The following is a 22,332-nucleotide window of genomic DNA, read 5'->3' on the forward strand; positions in this document are numbered from 1 at the left end:
TCAAATTGTATGACCTCTATTTTTATTTTACCATTTTCTCTGATCCTGGACAGCAAATGATTCTTTTCTAAACACAGCAAGCACTTCCTGGCACCTGAGAACTCCCGGAGAGAGCCATATGTCTCTTTTGTCGTCAGAGCAACAATCTCCGTCTCCATCATGCACTTCACTTGACTTTTATTATGCGGCAGGAGCAGAAGTCCAGACAAGTGGCCTGCAGGCAGGCACAGTTAACCCAACAAACAACCTGGTCAGCATTCTTGCTGATTTATTGGGAGCTGGAGCACAGCTATGATTTGTAAGATTCAGCTGATAGACCAATGAAAAACCAAGGAGCCCCTTTAATAGCAAAAGTCCCTTTCATCCGACCACTACCAAGTCACTTCAGGTGTGCCCCAGGGGCTCTATGCTGGGCCCCCTGCTTTTCATCATCTATCCATTTTTGGTCATTCTTTCAGTGCTTGGCTGTAGTTGTCTTGCAAAGCCAACATTTGGCTTCCTCTGTTGCTTATCAGAAGCCAACACCTGGTTCATCTCGAACATCATTCAATTAAACAGTAACCAAACAAAACGGCTCCTTGTAGGCACTAAATCTAAATTATTACAGTTTCTCTATCTCTGTTGATAATTATTCAGGGTTTTATTCTCTTCTGGGGCGAAAGGCTGAAATGTGGCAGAAAATATCAATCTTCATATACTTCACTTGGTTCTATTTTTTTTTTCCCCCAGTAAAAGCATAATTACACAATGTGAGCAGTTTGGATATAATAGGATTTTGAACGGATTTTTTTTTACGTTTGCACGCACACAATGCTAGAAGGGCTTTAGCGGGTCGAGATTTCTGATGGAGCTATAGCACACCCTAGCTCCCGTGTTGATACTGTTAGCAAAAAGTGAGCACAAACATAAACCTGGTAGCCTGAATCCAATTGCTAATATTGGTAGAAACGTAAAAACACTAATGGTGGACTAGTTTGTTGGTCTTAAGTTCTGAACACCCCCGAGTAAAGAGAAGGAAAACCACCGAAGCAAAGTCATTCTGCTCACAAAATATTCTTTTATTGATTTTTAAAAACAAGTAAGGCAAGAGCTGCAGGAGTACAGTTGTGTATGAGTGTACTGCTAACTTGGAACACTTTGTGACAATCATTTTGCTTCTTAGCAGGGAGGAAGAGGAATAAGAGTGTCTCGGACAAAGTGCTCAGTATCACAATGTGGCTGGATGATTTTTTTTTTTTTTGTCTATTTGAAGAAAACTTATTGCTCACCACAAATCACTCTTCTCCCTGCAGATATTTTGCATAGCTCAGTAGTCTCCCCTTACTTACTACTTTTCAATGGCAATAAGCCAAGCCGTTTCATACGTACTAGATCATTTATAATGTACAAAGATACATTCGGAATTGCAAAGGCTCAATCATTAAAATAAATACTGACATGGCGAGACAGCAATTACATTTTTTTTTTGTCATCTCTCGGAGAGCAAACACACATACACAAGCGAGGACAAATGCTGATGACAGACCTGACCTTATACCTTTTTGTTAAATACAAAATAAAACTAACAAATCATTGCAGTGTCAAAATACAGAAAAGTGTTTTGCAGTCATTCTACCACCACCCCCATAAAAGAAGATAGAAAGTCAAATAAAAGTCATTCTTTTGTGTAGGAAATGTCTGGAGTGGATCAACACAATATTTGTGTCTTTGCTCACACTAGGAAAATATTCCAGCTGCATTTCCAAACACTAAAATACATATTTACACTGCGATCTCTCTTACAAAACAGAGGCGGATTTTGATGAGCGAAAGGCGCCACCTCCTGATGAGACACCATTGTTAATCAAGCTTTGATTAATATAGTCCTTTGGTAGCAAACGCAACATTCCTTCAAGCCAAAAAATAAATACAATCTGGGAAAAGCTACAGCCCAAAATATGCTGTTCAACAAAACACAACAGATCTAATTAGTTCCTTGTGCATTAGTGTCAAAGCTAAGCTCTCAAAAACAAAACCCTAAAAACTTTTTTTTTTGTCTGCTGACAAACAAACGTTAGTGACGCCGCACCCCGACATTATTGCCGATCATGCATTTTTTTTCTATTTTGCAAGGACATTTTTGGATGGTGTCCAGCAGTCAGAGTATCATGCAGGGCTATGTAATGATGTTCTCATTGCCACATATTTGGTTGGACAAGTTCTCATGTTTCACCCAAAAGGCACAGATTGGGGCTGCCTCTCCTGGAATATGTGCCGCATATTTAAATATAACTCCGTACCGAAATAAGAAGAATAAGAATCCATGTCCTGAAATGGGGAGATTGGGGGCAATAAAAGAGACTTTTTGGGACATGAAAACATTTAAAAGCTTGTTTCCAGCTGTACATTATTGCCTGCACACTATTTGAAAGGAACACAGCTAGACGTTTCTCCTCAAATACATAAATCCTTTTTTATAGTTTGAACTGGGGAGGAAATGTTGTGGTCAATAAGTGAAAGAAGAACCACTAACTTCTTCATGTTTGGCTTGGAAAACAAAGTGCTTGAGGCAGGTGGTCTGAGGCTTCTCATTTGTCCTTTTTGTCTCATTGCTTATCCAGGACCTGCCAGACGATGAGGTGGCTGCGCTCGGCCACAGATACCGGGGAGTGAAGTTTCATTTGGGCATCCGCCCCTTCTGCCGCTTCCCCCTCCTCATCCCCTGGAGACAGAGAATCATGTCAAGTACCGAAAGCCTTCTTGCAGCGTAATTTAATACGAGATCAAGTTTGAACACAAAGTCAATATTGATCAAACTGCCTGTGTTGAGCTTTGCAAAAAAAAACATCTTGGCAAGAAACTCACCCATCCTGAAGTCAATGTAGCCTTCTCCTCCGCTCATGATCAACATAGACTTAGTTTCATTTTGGGATGGCTCATCTGAGGTCTTCTCATCACCACTGGCTGTAGATGGAAGGGCATGACCTGAGACATGAACACACAACTGGCTGTAAATTCTTGTCATCGATACACCAGTGCAAGTCTCGTTTCAAAAAAGAACGGCGAGCCGTAACGATGCCTGCTTGAGTCAGCAGATTTGTAGTTTACCTGGGACGGCGGTGAAGAACTTAACGGCATCGCGATGTCCGTGGAAACAGAGCTGGGCGTGGGCCATGGAGCAGTATGGAACAAATGTCCCCGCTGCTACTTTGTCACTGCTCTCGTCACCGTAGATGCAAATGGCATTGCCTTCCTGGTGATCTGCTCCTTTGGTGACTTGGTTGGCGGCTAAAACGAAAACAAGGTTCAAGTGGATCCTGTCTGTGTTCAGCATGAAAAGCATTTTTCAATTCCGTACTCACTTTCTACTAGAGGGATTGAAATGATGACTCCGTTTCCGGTACCGATCCACAGACGATTACATGACACCATGAGAGCCGTGATGCGCACAAATGAGAAGCCAAGTTTCCCCGTACCTAAGATGGAAATCATGAAAAATGATTTCAAGGATGACCTCCAGCGGGTGTACATCATCTATTAAAGACAATAAACCCACCCAACATCTTGCTGACGTAAGGCTCAATGTCCACATCCTGGAGGTGCTGGAAAGTGTGGGCGTGGAAGAGCCTGAGTGTGGAGTCCAGCCTGATGGACACCCAGATGCCGTCACCGTCCCACGCCAACTGACGGATCTGGCTCTCTTTACGGGGGTGGGCATCAAATGTCTTCTGCAAACAATCAGGTGCGGTGTAAAAAAAATATATAGATATTCATATATATCGTGACATTCCAGAAGAGAAATGGAACTTTACCTCAATCTTCATGGCTTTGGGCTGCACCACAACGATCTTATTTCTAAAACCACACCACACCTTGTCGTGTACCACGGTCATGCAGCGGATGGAGTAGTGAGGTTTCCCCAAGTCCAGCAGGTGGTAGTTGCTCAGATCCCACTGTCCATCTGGAACATGGACAAAATGGAAGTTGACTTGACCGTGATTCGACCCACGGAATTTGATGTGCGCTCACCAGCTCCGCGATGGAAGACGGCTAAGGTGCCATCGGACAGGCCGACCAGGACGCGCCCTTTCACGTGTCTGCGGGAGGGGGAAAAACAACTTCAAAGACAGAACTTCTCGCTGATCAAAATGATCCCAATCAACTCACACGATGCCGAGTACAGAGTCTTTCAGCTTTATGGAATGGAGACATTTCTTCCACTGTGCCACCGATGAGTGGACATACACACTGGGGGTGGGGGGGGAATACAATATTGAATTTTTTGCTCACCAAAGCAAATGATAAAGCAAACTTAATGGATTGTCACCATCCGTTCTGTGCCCCCAGCCACATGGTGGGCAGGACGCTGCTCATCTTCTGAGCCTCTTCTCTCATCAGATCTTGCTCCTCAGCAGGGGCGTTGGAACTACAAAGCGGAGAAATCATGATTGTGGAAACATTCCATTTGAGCACTTCACAACACTATTTTGGATGACCTCTGAGAGTCGTTGGCAAAATCCTCTGCTGTCTGCTGCAGCCCCAAAGGATCCGAGAAGACGTGTTCACTGTATACGCCTTTGTGACTGGCGGACGCTTCGTTGTCTTCGGCGTCCTCTACGAGAGTCCCACGAGTTAGTGGAGCGGAATCGCCGATGGAAAATGGCGAGGCGTCTTACCAGTTTGTCCGTTTTCTTTGGCTGCCGTCTGAGGGACGGCCGCAGCTCCCTCAGCCGTACAGCCGACGACGGTGATGCCTCCGAGCACGCTATCGCAGCTCGATGTGTTGCTAGCGCTGTCGGATAAAAAAGCCTTTTTGCTTGGCGCCGACTCTGAACTCCAGTTTAGTTCTTCACCTGCTGGATAGTCTGTCTCTCTTGCACCTGGAAATTTTTGGTTGTTGTTTTCTCGATCGGATTGTGATCTTTTTGTAGTTGTATGAAAATACTCAGACCTGGAACACTGGTGATACAAAGGACATGCGCGTCACACACAAAAAAGCTCTCCAGGATAATTCCGGGCTGGTTGGCATCGATGACGACGGCTTTAGTGGACGACTGGGTGCTGGTACAAATCCACACCAATGAGGACAACTCGTCGTGTTGTCGCAGTTCTTTTTGCTGTTCCTGTTGAGGCGTCTCAATTTATTGCTTGTTATTCTGGATGCTCAATCCAACTACACTGACCTTGAGTTCTTGATCGAGTTTTTCCAGGCTGCTCTGAGATCCTATTTTCTTTTTCGGGCTCTCTGGTCCCGATACGTTGCTATAAAACACACTGGCCCCGACGATGGAGCCTCCATCTCTGGTTTTCCCTCCAGATAAATGTACGCCGGCAGCACACCACAGCTGAAGCACAGACAAGTTACAACTTCCATCATTGATAGATTGTAAAGGAAAAGGCGCAACTTTTCAACAAACCTTCATGGAGGCATCTTTCTCGTCCAAAGGTCGAAGGAAAACCGGAACGGGTAGATGCTTCATCTTCTCTTGACCGCCATTGTTCTGTGAGAAGCAAATGTTAGATTTCGAGACTGGTTCTTCACCCAAATCAATGTTTCTACGTACTTACTTTGTGCTTCTTGGGCAGGCTCCAGCCATAAGCCTGCACTCTCCCCTCTTCCTCTTTCTGGACATGGGCTTTAACCTGCTGATACTGTGCCCGCTTCTGTTCTCGCCTGGACACCATGTTATCCACTGGCAATCTGTGAAGTGATTTTTTTTTTCAGTGTAAAATGAATCATCCATGCATTTGTGACAGACTTACTCCTCATTGAGAAAATCGAAGGCTTTGCTCTTGTCGCTGGGCAGTTGCTGCAAGGCACTGCTCCTTTTCTTGACAGACGGTTGAATCTGCGAGGTGGGTGCGTTGTACTTCACGTTGACTGGAGCTTCGGCCGCGGGTTTCTTCGACGCGCCGCCGCCCGATGAACTGAACAAACGGCTGAAACTGGAGTTGTAAGGGCCGGGGGGAGGGAAAAGGAGGGGAGGGAGAGAGCACACAGACAAACATATAGAGGGATGGACACAAGCAGTGGCTCCAGCAGAGGGTTTGAGGAGAGCTTGAGCATTTTAAGGGTGATGACAAATTGTTTTGCATGCAAAATGTACAAATACGGCTTTGGACAGAAGAGCATGGTGTGAAAAGTTAGTGTTCTGCCTTGATTTGGACATTAGGGAAGGAAGGCGCAAAGCAACACTGAACAAAAAACACATTCCCCCTCTCACACTAAAAGGTTAGCGTGTTCTTAGTCTCGCTTATCTGGCCTCCAAATAGCATTTTATGACGAGAGCCGGCCGGTTATAACAGGAATTGCCGTCACAGGTTAATTGTTTCTGTGTATAGGCCACGCCCACTCATACCTTAGTATCCAGAGAAAGCAGCCGCTGAAACCCTCACCACAAATTGCGAGCTCCTGCAGCGACTGCATCGCATCTCGCTAGTACAAAAGCACGAGCTGACATGCGTGCGTGCGGCCAAACGGGTTAGATTGCGTTCACAGACTCGTGGTGGGACACGTGACATCCCGTCGGCGTAAGCTACTCAAGCAAAGTGTCCATTAAATAGCAGTTAGTGTGCTCAAGCTCCAATCTCAAACCTGTCATTGTAACTCAGACAACATACCGCCTGCGCAGACACAACAACATCAGGCAGATTATAAAGGAATACACAACAGGAAGGGGAAATAATCCAATCAGCACAAGTCAGTCCCCCTACTATGGATTCATTTCGTCTTAAATATGGACAACTCATGCCTGCAATTACCCAACAAAGAAGAGCCTGACTTCACTTACTCACTCAAGTATTACCATTCGATTGCCACGATCGTTCTTTTGAGCACTTTTAGCCAAGACCTAACAAACCACTGCGCAGCGCAGGCTTTTCCTCTGTTGAGATTGTTTGACAAACACATAACCATTTGACTGATTTACCTACATCCTGGAGAACCCCCCATACAACATGGAATACAAAGGCAAACCAACACAAAGAACGTCAACGAGACCACAATGACTGGTATTTGAGTCAACGCAAATGGAAGGAACTCACAACTGCCAGAGGCTGGATTTCTTCTTCTCTGGAAGTACTGGGTTTTCCTTTGATGCCCTGAGTAAAATAATCATAATATGAAATGATAAGGCTCAACAAAAGGCAGCGAGCCATCTTACCTGATCATCTCTGTCCATCTGACAGCCTCTTGCAGCTCCATCAGCCTCTCCTTATACTGGTTCCTCTCCATCAGGACTCTGGCCATCTCCACCCGAGTGAAGCGTTTCCTCTGTGCTGTGGGCACGTCGCTCTGTACAAGCAACACCAATGTTTATGTCCTTGATGCTTTCTTCTTCATACAACATGAGCAAGAACTCACATCGTCCTCATTCTCAGTCTTGGATACGTGTTTGCTGTTGTCCAGTTCAGCTCGAACTCTAAAGAGAAGGACATCAAATGTACATTGTGAAGCCAAATGATGAATTGTAAAATGACGCACTTCTTCAGTTGGTCTTCTAAATCTTTATTCTTCTCCTCAAGTCTGATCTTGGCCTGAGTCACGGCGTCAAGCTCCCCTTGTAGGACCTCCTTCTCACAGGACAGCTCGTCCATTCGAGCAATCAGGTCATTCTTAACCACATTTAGGGCATTTCTGAAAATAAACATGGATTGACTTTTAAAACTCTCACTGGGGTCAAAAGTTAAACATTTGAAGCATACAAACTTTGTCTCGAGAAGTTGAGTATTCTCCTGGATAAGATGTTCCACTTCACGACCCATACCTTAAAAAAAAAAATCACATTGATATGTATTTTATGTATTTATCTAGTTTAATAAAAATCATGATTACATATTGACAAAAGTATTTGACATCTATACTAAACTCTGTCTTACCTAAAAAGTTGTAGTCTGAGATTCGTGCATTGATCGTTGCGGATTAGGATTTGAAAGGTTATTTATTAGTATCATTGTAAACTTGATTCGACTTTCTAGTCTAAAAAAAAATCACAATTTCACCACGATAAAAAATCTAAAGCTGAACAGAAGTTTAATCATGAAAAAATATATTCCAAACTGATACACACCAGAAAAGTCATCTGTCAGGTTGACAAAGCCCAGCAGCCAACAAAAGACAATTTATGAAAATGATGGGAGGAGGTGATTGCTAAATATATGGAATGAGCAAGGTTCATTACCTAGAAGGTCTGCTCCTTCATCCACATCTCCTATGTAGTCGTTTCCTGCAGAGGACAGCTCCTCGAACAAGGAATCTGTGTTCCGGTCGAATGCTAGATTCTCCACGCCGCCTTTAGTAGGGGTGCTGGACACATGAAATAAACATGTCTGGCTAAAATCAGCTATTTGGTTGTTTACCTGCCCAGAAATTGTAAATGAGAAGAAATAGTGTGTTACTTTCAGCTGTCCTTTACCTGGTTCCTCGGCAGCCATGGAGGTCCATGTCCAGCTCAGGAGTGGACTCTATAATGGCCAACACTTCAGACTTTTCCAGATTGTTTTCTAATACAAACAGCAGGGATTGAGTTGAGCATGGGTCAAATGTTTTTTTTTGGTGTACATATCGTTGGTGCTGACCGTTGCATTGGTGAGCCATAGCTGGCGCTTCCTGATTCTCCTGTTGTACTCGCATGCTTGAAATGATCTTACTGTTGTTGGGTTTACCAACGTTGCAGTCCAGATTCTTGTCCAGGCCACCGTGTTCCTGAGGGGCAACTCCGGTTTCCGAGGCAACGGGAGACCCAGAATGACTCACTGCGGCGACGGATGAAGGACTTGCCACGCCACGGTGGGATGACGACGACGATGTCGCTGAAGTTTGACAGTCGCCACTTTTCGTGCTGTTTGTCGTCGAGCTAGCCATCTGAGGTGTTTTGGATGTTCCGCCTTGTGATGATGAGGGGGGAATCTGCTTGGCTGGAGAGCTGGATTTGGATCCTTGGTGGCTTGTATTGGCCAGTTCATCCTTTAGTATACAGAATTGATGAAATGACTTGACTAAACTTGAAAGTTCCTATGTCAGCACTGTTAGTAAGAGTAAATCACACGTTTGCCTCGACATTGTTTTTCACTGCACACGCACGCACGCACACACTTTTCTTCTACCTGATCAGACTTCTCAATGGGTAATTTGAACTTTCCACTTCGGACGTCAAACTAGTTCATAAACAACAACAAACAGCACAGTAATGGAGTTGAGTGCTTCAAGTGTGGAATAGTCCATCATTTGAAAAATAAGAACAGAAAAAAAAGTTCGAACTGATTACATGGTGGTACTGTATCCCATCAATGACATTTGAAGACCAAACTTTTCTCAATATAATGCAATGGCTTGCCAAGTACAAGAAGAAGTTCAAAGCTCACTGGTTGGACCAATCCAAATTCAACATGATCTTGGTTTGAGCAAGTCATTTAGATTCTTGCAGTGTGGTCTCTAAGGGCAACAATGTCAAGACTCTGTCCTTCCTTCTCTCCCTGAATGGCAGCGTTTTCTGCACTTACTGGGCTTCAGGCCACCCAGTTACGACACGAGCTGTTCAATATTCGAGACACCCCATGATTCTTTTCGAAAACAAAAGTAATTTCATTACATACAAAGAAAACAAATCCAACCCTACATTTGAATTGAACAAAATTAGAACTCATGGTTTGGAAAAGGAAGACAAAATGTTCACATACCTTAAGGCTGGTGTTAGACCTTGGATGGCTGAGGTTGTTAGCTCTCCAAGGTTCAGCATGAACATCCACGGGCTCCCTGTGGAGGTCGGTGCTCATGCCATCAATCCCTGGGACCTGAAAGATGCCCATGGAAACGGGACGATCCTTCCTAGATACACAATGGCGAGAAAAATGTACATTATTTGGATTTTTATGATTGAAACGTGCTCGAAGAAAAAAAACAAGGGAGATTCAGACTTGAAGTTTATTTTCATCTCTGATTAAAAATCATGGCAACATTTTGTTGATCAGTGTCAGGCGACAGCGCTTATGCCTTCATAAAAGCCCGAAAAATGTTTCCGGTCGAGACGTGGCTAAAATGTACCTTCTGTGCCGCTGTATGGAAGGTAAAGCTGGCAGGGCAGGTAAGCTACCAGTAGCCACCAGCAGCAGCACTGACAGAGACACCAGTACAGCAGAGTTGATGACCACAGCTCCCCCAACAAAGCCAAAAACAAAAAGCAGCATACGCCCGGGGCTCATGGCCCCACGTCTCAATGAAGCTGTCAAATGCAGCTCTAGGTGCCACACGACAGTAGGCGGCAGAAGAAAAACACTCTTCAATTTTCCGATAGCCTAGCCTTGTAGCAGAAAAGAATTCAGCAGCAGAAGAGCAGACAGAATGGAATCCGTCAACAGGAGGCTGGTTCACTCCGCCGCCGTCTTCCTCTGGTCAATGTGTTTCTGTGGCTTCCTGTCCTCTGCCGAGATGTGACACAGCAGGCACTGTGCGCTACAAAAGCCTCTGCCGTTCTCTCTCTCTTTCTCTCTCTCGATCTCCCCCTTTCTGTCAGATGCTGAGGCAGCCTGCTCCATATGCCTGGCTTCACTACCCCAGAGTAATCTCTTTGAGAGCGGGTGAGAGCATTTTGCTCGTGAATGGAAATTAGATTATACGCACACAATTGGGGAATGTTATTTTTGGCTCTGATGCATGTTCAATACACCATTTATTTGATTGTTTTTGCAACGAAAGGCTTTCCCGCAAAAATCGGCCTATCATAATCGGTGGGCCACTAAAATACAATACATATGTACAAGACTAAAGCAATGGCTATATGACAAAGCTATAAGAAGTGACATTATGAACCAGAAAGTTCCACTTTACCGCACTCGGGCAGATGCGCTTGTTCCCGAATCGGAGGGCTCCGCTGTTACGGTATGCTGGTGTTTGGTTCGCTCCAAGTGCTCCATGTAACTGTGGATCATCTGCAAGGTCAAATCAAAAATCAAATATAGATCTTATATTCTCATCATCTTGATTCTTACCACCTATTTAATTATTTGGAGGGTGTTTGCTTGTGACTATAATAAGAGCATTCCAAAAATGCTTTCAAATCTAACTAATTTCCATCCCTTTGGATATATTATCTTACGAAACGGAATACCTCTGTGTGTCTCTGGTGGAGCGCATTGTACTCCTTCTTGAGATCCGCTTCTCTCTCTTCAAATCGGTTGACTACACAAAAAAAAAAATCAAAACAAAGCGGATATGATTCATCAGTTTGTGAAAACATGGAAAAGGACTGAGAAGAAACTCAGCTGCTGCATTGACAATTTATGACCACAAGAGGGCCCTCCATTACCATGTATTTTGTTTTACCTTGGTCAAAATAATCACAATCATGTATCAAAGGTAAGGAATTCATTTTTATGCATCTATATGTAGTCATTAGGAATCAATCAAGCAACATGCTTGTAAACAAAATCCAACCAAGTACAAGGAAAAGCACCTTGATTTGCTCAGTTAAAATAAAAGCTACTTGTGCTTGATGGTGATTGGAGCGCACTCCAACAAGCATGCTGATTGCGCACATACTGCTCCCAATTCTGGAATCTAGGCCAAGTGAAAGTCCAAATGTAGGAGAAGCTGCAATATGCAAAGCAAAATTGATACGGCCTTCCCTTGGTCTCAAACCTTGACGGTAAACAAACAAACGGTCGGTCACGCGCTGTCAACAAGGAAGTCATGCACGCATCATGAGGGCTTTTGCTTGACGGCCTGGGAAGATTATCTCTGAAACTTGTCCTGCCCTTTATTACTAATTGGTCCGTCTTTAGACAAGCAAGCGGCCCTCTGGCACTTGAAATGGTCACAAGATTTGAAAAGGATCAACAATGGAGCTTGTGTGCTTTTGCAAAAGCACATCACACCTTACTTTGATCAGCATAGTTTCTTGCTTTGAGCTCCAGCTGACGCGAGCGTGACTCCAGAGTTACCACTTGACACTGGAGCTCCTTCCTCTCCCCATCCAGGGAGTCTTCGTTGGCAATGTATCTCTGCGGATGAACAAGAAAACAAAGCACTTGACTTTTTTGTTCGCTTCTTACTTTCAGATTGCTACATCAACGGAATCAATAGACATCATTTCGTTGAGTTCAGCATAAACGATTAATCGGTGGCACGCTTATGGCTTTGGCGGTCGTGTTGCATAACCACTGTGAAAAATAGGTGGGTAACCACTCCGAGAGAAAAGTTCTATTCTCAATGTTGTTATTTAACCTGGGGGGCGGCTGATGGATGATGCCTGTGTTTGTTTTTGTGTATTTGCACGCGTGTGTACTTTCAGATATCATCGTTTGATCAAAGGCTTAAGGATAGCAAATAAGAAGAAAGTCACTCAGTAGAGAGGAAACCTCACATTTCTCGAAAGAAAATCATTCAATAGTGCGAGTGGACAGGGTATTGAATGTTGAACGGAATTCAGTGGGCTGCTGGTGAGTCTTTTTTCATGCTTGTAAACATGCAGTCTTGTGATGCGGGCTTCGATTCATATGACGGACGTTGTGACCTAGTGGAGCTTGTGATCTGCAAACAGATAAGCCCATCACAAGCAGCCTCTTGTGAAAATATTGTTTTTGTTTCCCCTCACTTTAAGATTTTCCATGCGCTCCAACGTGTCCAACTGTACATTTCACCCAGCGGCCGGCCGGCAAAGAAAGGAACGGTTTGCACAGAACATGGCTTTCGCACAAGGCTTCTTTTGTCGCCGAGGTCCGATACGCTAACGCAAGTGACTTGAGCGCAAGTGCATGAATGCAAGCAAAGACACAGGGCACCACTGTAGCGGTTCTCCATTGACAGGATGGAATGAACTGGCTTTGTTTGGGAAAATGTCTTGCTTGCTGTTGGGGCCTTCAAGCACACCATCCCGACAACAACATCAAAAAAAGTTCTGTGAGTCCAGGGCAAGTGCCTTCTGGTAGCATGGCTTAGATTAGCATGACTAACTCATGAGGGAAAATGTGATTTTTACAACAACTCTCATAAGTTACTTCACGTTCCGCTCATTTTGGACTTCCAATTCAAATGCGTTGTACTACAGTTTCGGATCTTGCACTGTGCATTAGTTGACCGTCTCTTGAAGGTCAGCAGACACCTCTGAGTGGACAAAAGAAGTAAGGGAAGTCCTTGTTTTTCCCAAGAATTTCCTGCCTTGCCTTTTCCTCTGCTGTTGAGATAAACCTCGAGCTGGACTTGGAGCGGTGACAAGGGGGATTTGGCTCCAATAATTCACTCTTTGATGAAATTAATATGATTTGGTTGAATTGCCCCCTTAATAAGAAGATTAGTAACAAAGTTTGATTTGCTTAAACAGTACACACTGATCCCATGATAGCGCTGCAACATTGCCAACTTTTTAACAATCGCTGCTGCATCATGACTTTTTTCCAGGCAATGCAAAAGGAGCCGTTTTGGCTTCTGACAATTCTGTGAATGGATGGCTATAATAACATAGCAGCTAAATTTAGACTCGTGTGAGAGCAACACATATTTCTCACTCTGATGCCAGAAGAACCAAAGATGATGTGGGCCTGTCAATCTTACCTGACATGCTGGTTGACCTACAAGCTGGAGGAACTCATGACAAGACAAAAGATCACAACACTCCACTGTGACCTGCTGCTCTTGTCATTCAACAACTAACTGCCAAAGTCGTGCCAACAACATTTTCCATCCTGACAAAAGTAAATGCACAATTGTGTGATGCAATTGTGCACAAGTTAATGTTGCATCATGAGCTCTGAAGCCTTAATAGGTGACTTCATTTCCATAACAAAAGGGGGAAAGCACACTGGGTCGGCAAGTTCTCCGTGAGCCTTTTGCTGTCATGGCTTCTTTCTTCAGAATAAAACAAAGTAAATGCTTGCAACACATTTGCATGACTGTAAGAAATTCACTCGCACCAGTGCGGTGGATTCAATTTGCACTGTAGTAAATTGCTTTTTTCCGCACTTTAATGTGGATCGCGTGAGGGAAAAGGCTTTTTGGTGGCTTTTCTAACAACAAAAACATTATTTTCCAGTGGTTGATCGTCTAATGCAAAGAAGTTCTTCACCGCTTGTTTATAATTGGACTATTGTTTTGTTGTCGTGAAAAGTATTCCTACAAGGACCCACAAAGCAGACATGTTGGCATTAGGATTTATGTCAGCCGTAAAACGTGTCTGCGTTATTAAAACATAATAGAAAATCTCTCTAAAAACTAACTGGATGTATTATTATCATCTTACTTTTATTATGACTGGTGAAAACTCTTTTTGGTGCAACAGGTGTCAGCAAAATATCATGCTTATTCAATAGAGGCTGTCCAGTTTGCATTATTTTCCACCGTTAAAACAGATTTCATTTCAAATGTGTAGTGCTTATGACTGATATTAATTTCGACAAGTATTTAAAACCCAGTGACAAATCAGTGCGTGTTGTGCAAACGCACCTCTTCAATGTGCTTTCTCAGCGACTTCTCTCGTTCGTACTGGGTGACAAGTTGCTCGTTGTCCTCCTTCAGAAGTTCCAGCTCCACTTCGTGCTCTTGGTTGACAGCGAACACCGAGTCCAAGTTCTCCAGCACGGCAACAACAAGCGGCATCAACTCCTTCACCACGTCCTCGTCGTACTTGGCGATGAGCCGCTCGAACTCACGATATATGGAACCGGCCAAACTGGAGACCCGATCGGACATCATGGTGGAGTTGCAGGAGTCATCCTGGTAGAGGACGACGTCGTCCAACTCCATTTTATGGCCGTGATTCGCACACTTCTTCTACCTCCGGCCGGCCGGGCTAATATGAGGGAGCTAGCCGCGAGCTTCGGGTTGACGTCCGTCCGGAGGCTGTTCGCCTTGTTAGTCTCGAAGCAGATGTTTCTAAAGCATAGCGCGAGCGTTGTGCGCCTCAACGTCGGAGAAAAAGTACGTCCTCAGCGTCTGTGGTGTTTCGGTTCCCCGATTTTTTCCTCCGGTTGACTTGAAGAGCTTTGCTAGCCCCGTTGTTGTTGTTAGCAGTGGTGAAAAGACTTTACTTGGCTCCTGATTAGTTTCACTGTCCAACAGATGAGCTCCTGCTGATGCATTTAGGAGTCATCGGAAAGACGAGAACGGTGTTCATTTTGCCAATCCGGATTGCAAGCAAGTACGAACGGTTTGATTATATCATTTCATCCATTCAAAAGAGGGCAAAGTCCATTCAAAAGAGGGCAAAATCCATTCGACTATTAATGATAGTTTTATATTCAAGCTAAATTGTTACTGAACGGACTGAAAGCGCGTGTGATTTCATTTAAAAAGGATACAATTGGAAAAAAAACGTGCACGTTTTTTCATATTTTCACTTTCAAAAAAATTATTTAGTTGCGTACAAATAATGAATGCTTCGTATTCGACTTTGTAAGAGTAAAGAGGAGAGAAGTTCGAATTCACGATGAATTTGAACATCTCATGTGTTGGGGAAGGTCCGTCGCCGTGACGTCATTGTAAACCAGGATGGAGTCAGAACTGCAGCTAGTAAGCCTCAATTATTGGGGAAAGATTTTTTGCCTCCACCCCATTGACTCACAGGCTTCACTTGTTCAAATGGAATGACCTATTTTTCAAATGTTCTCATTGCTGCTATTTGAAAACATGACGTTGCTAACGTGATACAATCCAATACTGGAATGTCATTACACTACACAAAAGCTTTTATTTGCATCATGAAATTTGGACGGTGACTGCATCAGCTGATTCCAAACTGCATGCTTTATGAGAGGGGAAAGAAATCCATGGCATGTCACTTTGCACAGATTTGAACAGCAACATATGAAGAAATTCTGAGCTACATTCACAAAGTGGTTGCCTTTTTTCTGTTGAAACAATTGGACAGATTTGTTTCCCCATAAAGCATAGGCACTGCTCACCCTGACGTCTCAAAACAAGAAAACACAAACCACCATTACTGTACATTGTACAAAGACGCAACATTGACACAATCGGACAAAAGCGTCATTCTTGATCAGTCCAACCACTGAGGAAGACAAGTGGTCGGTCACTTTGAGCAGTGTCCAGCAAAAATACATCCATCACTCACACAAACTCACAAACATACCATATATACCGTACAAATGTGTCAAATATTCAGAGTTCATGCCATTTAGACTCACACAGAATTGAAACATTATGGTAAAATAATTAAAAGTGCAAAGGGTAAAAAAAAATCAAATCAAATCCAATGTGCCTTTCTTAAATCAGTAATTTTTCTGTCTTACTGAAACTACAATGGCGTTTCCACATGTCTGTTGCTAAAAGTGCAAAAATATTTTGGCATAGGAACGCACGCGGAGAAAGCCAAATACCTTATTTCGCAATGAAGTGGGATTTTGTTCTGTAGACAGGTCTGGTTTTGAAGTACACTCAGACAACGTTGTGCTGGTAGTGGTTTGAGGATGACGGGCAGAGCGAGTAGGGCTTTTCGCTCGTCAGACTCTTGAGCGCTCCAAGCACAGCATCCGGCATGTGATCTGCCAGCATCCTGGGGCTGATCAAAATACTCCTGAACGCCATTTCGTTCGACCACTCGGCGCGGTATCGAACCTTGGATATATAAGATCTGGGAGAAAAGGAAAATATTTTGCCTACGTTACAAAGTTTCATGTTAGTGCAGCCACTGCATTTTTTTTGTACTGGTACCACTATTGGTGAGTTGGCTCCCTCTGCTGGTAAGCAAAAGAAACACTACCAATAATATTCAGTTAACACATGTTTTTAAGCGTTCATTTCCATTTTAGTTTATTGTACTCTTATGTGCAGTATGAAATGTACTTTTTAGAAAAGAATAAAAAATAAATCTAGCGGCAAACCTGCGTGTGGGCCCATCTTCGATAATATGTAGAACACGTCCAGGGAGGAAGAGAGGCATGTGCGGCACCGTATGGAGAGGCGAGTCGTCCGACGCCAGGCTTTGGTATGATGACGAATGGCGGATCAAAAGTGATTCTTCACCGAGCAGAGGAAGACTAAGCTCCTCTTCCCTCCGGTTCTCCATTTCAGAGGGAAAGTCATCTGGGTCCCCACCAAACAATTCGTACCAGCATCCCTGCAAAAGGATGCGGTACTGCAACACACACGTGAAAAAAAGCAGCTGAGATTAAGGTACAAGTCATCACAAATGATGCTTGAAAGGGTTCTTACTTTGGGTTTATTGCAATTTGAGACAATCTTGAGGATTTTTCGTTTCAGATCCTCCATATTGGGCAGGCTCAATCTATGGAAAACAGACAATATGATTTCAAAATGACAATGAAAGGAATGGAAAAAGTTAGCTTGCGAGTTGTCTTTGTCTCTATGTACGCATGTAATAGCAGGGCAGTGCTAAATATAGTCTGCGTTACACACGAGTCTCTAAAAGTCCCAACGCCACAGCGTATTCAGTGAGGTCATTTTGGAAAACGGCATCACACAAACTTTGTTTATCTTCGGTGACACACAGTCCACCCAAATTTTGCCATTGAAAAATGATTCAACCAGTTCAGTGCTGACAAAACCGGACTAACTTATCAAAGTAAAAAGACTTACCGTGGAACCAGGTCTTTCCCCAGTACAACAGAGACCACAAAGTCCTTGGAATAATCAGCTAAGGCTTTGCTGTGCATGAAAGAAATACAGAATATATATAGCTCCCCTGAACAAAAACTCTTATTTTTAATTCCAAAAAACAACAAATAAAAAAAAAAGTGGATACTTGGAACTGGAAAACAAAATGCCTACTTTTTTTTTTTCTTTTTTTTAATGATGGGCCCTAATGCTCATTCATACTTTCACAATTAGTTCAGCCAGTCTTACCTCAGGAGTCCCCCTGGTGGAGAAAAGGCGTAGCACTTAAGGGTGGGGAAGGACTTGCGCAATAGGATGGCAAGCACTGCAGCTGTACCCGCGCCCAGGCTGTGACCAGTAATGACCAGTTTGTACTCCTGCAAAACAACAAAACGCAGCTAGAAGAAATAGTTGATGACTTAGAAATGGCAAGAAATAAGGGAGACTTTTTCCGCACTCACTGGCACGATGGAAAATGCTTGGTTCAGGATTCCGTCGTTGACCACCTTCTTGTAAATGTAAGATGCAGCCTGGCTGATGCCCTGCAAGATGCATTCAGAAAATGTTAAAAAAAAAAAAAAAAAAAAAAAGAACTTTGTCATAGGTGGAACATGCCTTATGAGCGTAGCAGGCGCCAGTCACGCCATCAATGGGCAAGTTCTCACATTCAGCGGAAAGATCTGTCAGGACATCCTTTAGGGAACACACATTGGGTTCATATCCTCAAACATTTGCCCATGTTATTTTCAAGTACGCACCTTTAAAGACAACGTTCCTCTGACAGCCACAAGAATGGACTCTCGCTTGTGATCCAGAGCCACAAAGAAAGGGATCTCGTAGATCTAAAGCACGTGACAAACATTCCAATGTCATATGACACACTTTTCAGAAGAATGACGTAAAGTACCTGATTGTGGAAGCTGACGTGAATGAAGTCTCTGTATTGCAATCCGGTACTTTGCAGAATGGAAGAAAAATGACAGCCCAGGTGGTCTCCCCCGACGATGTCATCCTCTGCGGCGCGACTTCTACAGCTGACACACAAATATATATTTTTTTTAGAAATACTACACCCTTATGATTGAACTAAAGCAAACCATACCAGTCGCCGCTAAGTTTGCAGGGCCCGGTGAGAAGGTTGGAGTAAATGTACAAAGGCCAGCCATAGGCCGCAGCAGCAAAATGCATACAGTGGACGGCTTTCTCCAACTCTGACTCGAGATCTTCTTCCTTTAAATTTGAGTTCATATTGCAGGCTGCTTAACGTAACGGAACAATGTCATTCAAGCAGGATACTATCTGCTGGGGGGGTTCAGAACTTACTATGGGGGAAGATGGACTGTGATCAATCGTGATGTCTGGATCTCTGCTTCGCTCCATCTTGTCCTGTTCCTGATGCAGCAAAGCCAAACCGGCAGCAATGTCACTGGGAACCAAGTCTGTGTCCTGCAACACACACACACACCTCATTCAATACAAGACTTGCGCGTCGCTATTAGTCGATGAGCCTTACGGAGAAGAAGCCGCTGACGAGCTGCGAGATGCTGGAGAACGCCGCTCTGTTGTTTTCGTCCTGCGGCAGGCAACAGCACAAAAGTCGGAGCCTGCTCTCCCACACCTTGATGGCCAGCGAGCGCGCCGTGGAGAGGAACTGAGTTCCACCGCCGCTCTCCAAGTGTCGCACGCCTATGGGCTCCATAGCGCCGGCTGAAGGTCGAGGATTGCCCAGCGGATCAAAGACGAAAATCACGCCCAGAGCCGTCAAGAGCAGGATGATCCAACTGTAAGGAGAGAAATGCTGTATGAAAACGGCAAGAGGATGAAATGATTTCCATCCCACCTGGCAACCACTGCTGCGATGACAGCCCCCACGGTTGCCGGATCGCAACCTTTGCCGTCATCAGACACCCACACGGCCCCCAGACAGGCCCACACTAGCTCAGGGACGTAAAGAAGAGCCCGTAGGTACACCAGCGTGGGCATGGAGCGTCTTGACCCGGGGTTTGTTATGGTACCTGAAAACACAAAAATCCACAATCGTGGGATTAATTAAACCACAGAGAAAGCAATCTCCTGCACGACCACATTAACAAAGAACGTCTACGGCAAGAGAGGTTGTTCTAATGCTGAGCTTTACCTTGAGCACTGACATATACAATGGCACATAGTGACAAAATGATAAGTGCCAGCACCACTAGGAGTCCAATCAGGTAGATGTGAAGAACACCTTTCCCGTTACAATCAAAATGACCCTTGTGATAAGAATACAGGATGATGGTGCCAAACCACCTGAATGAAAACACAATGGAGAAAGAGAGAAATGTCAGTCACCACGACATTTACGATATCAAATAGTATTTACTCATACGTACCAAATTAAGCGGACGAATAGTTCGAATGCTCCAGGGAAAACAAGATCATCACTGGCGATTCCCCACCGGCGACCAAAAACCACCATTCCAGGCATTTTGGGATTAAAATGGAGAAATGTTGACCAAAAGACTGCTCGAAAATCGATTGAACGGGCGCTTCGGATCGTTCATGACTCCACTTCCTGAAAACAATTCAGTGTCGCCACATTGTACGTTGCAACATTCGAGCTTGAGATTCCTGTCTCATTTCAGAATAACACATCAGTGTCTTGAGTGTTTACTCATATAATGAGAGCCAAAACGACGTTCCTCGAATCACTACTACTCACTGCGTGCTAAAGTGACATTAATTCATGTCATTAAGGCGCTTAAGGTGGCCGGTGGAATTGTTGATGTTACGTGACTAGCTTCTTATCTTCTAATGTTAGATACAAATACGTCATTACAAGATCATGATTTCAATCGGTCATCAAACTGTTAGTTTCGACGTTTTTCAAACATATGAATCCTTTACACTGTCAGCAGATTTGTTTCGAGAAAGTAATCGCAAAGAATTGTAAATAGAGACTTGTTTTGCCCCTAGCCTGTGTCCACCTGGGTGTAGCAACCCTGTGCAACAGATCGCTTTTATTGGTTCCGCTTAAGGCTTTTTCTTTTGGTAACGCAAATTACTATTGCGCGTATTCATATAAACCAGTGTTAATTATTTTGTCAAATTTATTTATTTCAGAGCTGAAATTTAGCTGGGGGAGGCACATTTCTGGTTGTGTATGTGATATAACACAAAATATGTCTCGCCGCAGCATGACGGTTCCATGGTGTAATGGTTAGCACTCTGGACTCTGAATCCAGCGATCCGAGTTCAAATCTCGGTGGAACCTAACTTTTTAATTAATATAACATCCATGTCGTTTACTATTCCTGCTCCGAATGAAGAAAATATCTCCGTTTATAGAATGTACTCTTTTCACCCCTCCAGTTTTGTGGAAAGGGACAACTCCTCTCGTTCACGCCGTATTTCGTCATTTCCAGTGACGTCAAGACATCATGGCGGCGCATATGGCTCGATATTGTATTTCTCTTTGCGGTAATGTACTCGCTCGTTTCATCGGGTCTCCGCATGCGGTAAAACCTTGGTGCGTTCGGACTAGTCCACTAAGCAGTCTGCAGCCGAGTGCTGGTTATGCAAATCGTGGGCCAGATAACGAGCAGGTTAGTCACATGATGATTGCACACTATGAGCTACTAAGATACTTTCATGATGACAATGCAAGGGTCTATTTATTTGTACCTTTTTTTTTTTAGGATGTCCAAGTACACATTCCAGTAGGTAAAACTTTGCCAACCTATACGTATATTGTCTTCATCATTTTCTTCTGCATTGTTGTTATCACTTTTGTGCTCTTTAGAGCGCCTAACAGTGTCTTACAGTAGAAGCAGTGGCCCTGGTGGTCAGCATGTCAACAAAGGTCAAGTACCTGACCAACTGATCACCATCCATTTGGTGTTCTAAACTGACCATGCTAATTTCAACCCACAGTCAACACAAAAACGGAGATCAGATTTCATGTGTTAACTGCAGACTGGATCCCAGAAAATGTACGAGAGAAAATCATGGAAAAAGTAAGCAAAAGAACATGAACCTTGCTTTCTTGATTTGGATTGAAGCAAACATTCCCGTTTTGCAATTCAGAACAAAAATCGAATCAACAAGGCTGGCGAGTTGATGGTAACCTCAGAGCTGAGTAGGAGCCAGCACAGGAACTTCGGTGACTGCATACAGAAGATCTCAGCCATCATTGCTGAAGCCAGCGTGAAGCCACACGAGGCAACGCCAGAAGATATCGCCCTCAGGAACTCAAGGTAAGAAAAAATGTGTCGAAGTTATTTGAAAGAATTTTGCTAATTTTGTGGTGATTTGTTAAAAAAAGATGCATCATTCTTGATCATCCCAAAAATATTGAGTTTAAATTGAGTTCATTTGTTGTTTCTTTCTTTTGAGTGGCTCTTGGATGGGGAAAATGTTTTTCAGGCTAGACAAGAGGAACAAGGAGCGAATCAGACAAAAGAAGCTCCATTCTGCTATCAAACAGAGCAGGCGACTGGACTTTGATTAATATACCAACCTTTGTCACTGCTTAATGTATTTCTTCTGTTTTCTTTGTAATAAAATCATTTTGAAAAATCCACCTCAATTCACTGCCTCAACATTGTGTGACCAAAACTGTGAGGAACCTTCATATAAGTAAACACTGCATCCTATTGGGGAGACAAATGCATTACTTGACACTGATAATGATTTTGCACGAACTGGAGCAGAATCTACCCATTTAATGATTACCAGTATGTTTTTAATGTAATGAATTACTACTGAACTGCATAAAGCTAGTATGCGGTGTGCTATTTTTAATGTTAGGA

The 22,332-nt window shown here is 43.7% G+C and overlaps 3 protein-coding genes and 1 non-coding gene across 4 annotated transcripts; 2 read left to right on the forward strand and 2 right to left on the reverse strand.

Annotated features, from left to right (window-relative positions):
• Positions 1-1,027: 1,027 nt before the first annotated feature.
• Positions 1,028-15,070, reverse strand: spag9b (sperm associated antigen 9b). Its single transcript, XM_085903472.1, has 29 exons — positions 14,414-15,070; positions 11,856-11,976; positions 11,085-11,155; positions 10,805-10,905; positions 9,658-9,805; positions 8,557-8,944; positions 8,394-8,481; positions 8,160-8,284; positions 7,688-7,745; positions 7,463-7,615; positions 7,343-7,400; positions 7,143-7,273; positions 7,024-7,080; positions 5,743-5,925; positions 5,548-5,680; positions 5,397-5,480; positions 5,163-5,324; positions 4,931-5,102; positions 4,656-4,859; positions 4,476-4,593; positions 4,307-4,405; positions 4,147-4,227; positions 4,009-4,076; positions 3,792-3,940; positions 3,536-3,707; positions 3,342-3,455; positions 3,088-3,267; positions 2,845-2,964; positions 1,028-2,701 (listed from the first exon to the last, which is right to left on the reverse strand). The coding sequence occupies exons 1-29, from the start codon at positions 14,711-14,713 to the stop codon at positions 2,586-2,588; spliced, it is 3,954 nt and encodes a 1,317-aa protein (XP_085759598.1). The 5' UTR covers positions 14,714-15,070; the 3' UTR covers positions 1,028-2,585.
• A 566-nt stretch (positions 15,071-15,636) lies between these two features.
• On the reverse strand, positions 15,637-20,509 carry daglb (diacylglycerol lipase, beta). Its single transcript, XM_085903473.1, has 15 exons — positions 19,915-20,509; positions 19,680-19,831; positions 19,383-19,557; positions 19,056-19,323; positions 18,866-18,988; positions 18,645-18,772; positions 18,450-18,576; positions 18,301-18,384; positions 18,158-18,235; positions 18,004-18,084; positions 17,792-17,919; positions 17,525-17,593; positions 17,141-17,213; positions 16,810-17,063; positions 15,637-16,559 (listed from the first exon to the last, which is right to left on the reverse strand). Exons 1-15 carry the CDS (start codon positions 20,007-20,009, stop codon positions 16,364-16,366), a joined length of 2,031 nt encoding a protein of 676 aa, XP_085759599.1. The 5' UTR covers positions 20,010-20,509; the 3' UTR covers positions 15,637-16,363.
• A 214-nt stretch (positions 20,510-20,723) lies between these two features.
• trnaq-cug (transfer RNA glutamine (anticodon CUG)) lies at positions 20,724-20,795 on the forward strand. The gene has a single exon. It is a non-coding gene; the product is annotated as a tRNA-Gln (tRNA).
• A 161-nt stretch (positions 20,796-20,956) lies between these two features.
• Positions 20,957-22,096, forward strand: mrpl58 (mitochondrial ribosomal protein L58). Its single transcript, XM_085904175.1, has 6 exons — positions 20,957-21,126; positions 21,220-21,244; positions 21,324-21,383; positions 21,455-21,537; positions 21,608-21,777; positions 21,947-22,096. The coding sequence occupies exons 1-6, from the start codon at positions 20,962-20,964 to the stop codon at positions 22,029-22,031; spliced, it is 588 nt and encodes a 195-aa protein (XP_085760301.1). The 5' UTR covers positions 20,957-20,961; the 3' UTR covers positions 22,032-22,096.
• Positions 22,097-22,332: the final 236 nt, after the last annotated feature.

This window comes from Syngnathus leptorhynchus, chromosome 22 (assembly GCF_054491065.1).
Source record: "Syngnathus leptorhynchus isolate UIUO chromosome 22, UIUO_Slep, whole genome shotgun sequence".
Classification (NCBI taxonomy): Eukaryota; Metazoa; Chordata; class Actinopteri; order Syngnathiformes; family Syngnathidae; genus Syngnathus; species Syngnathus leptorhynchus.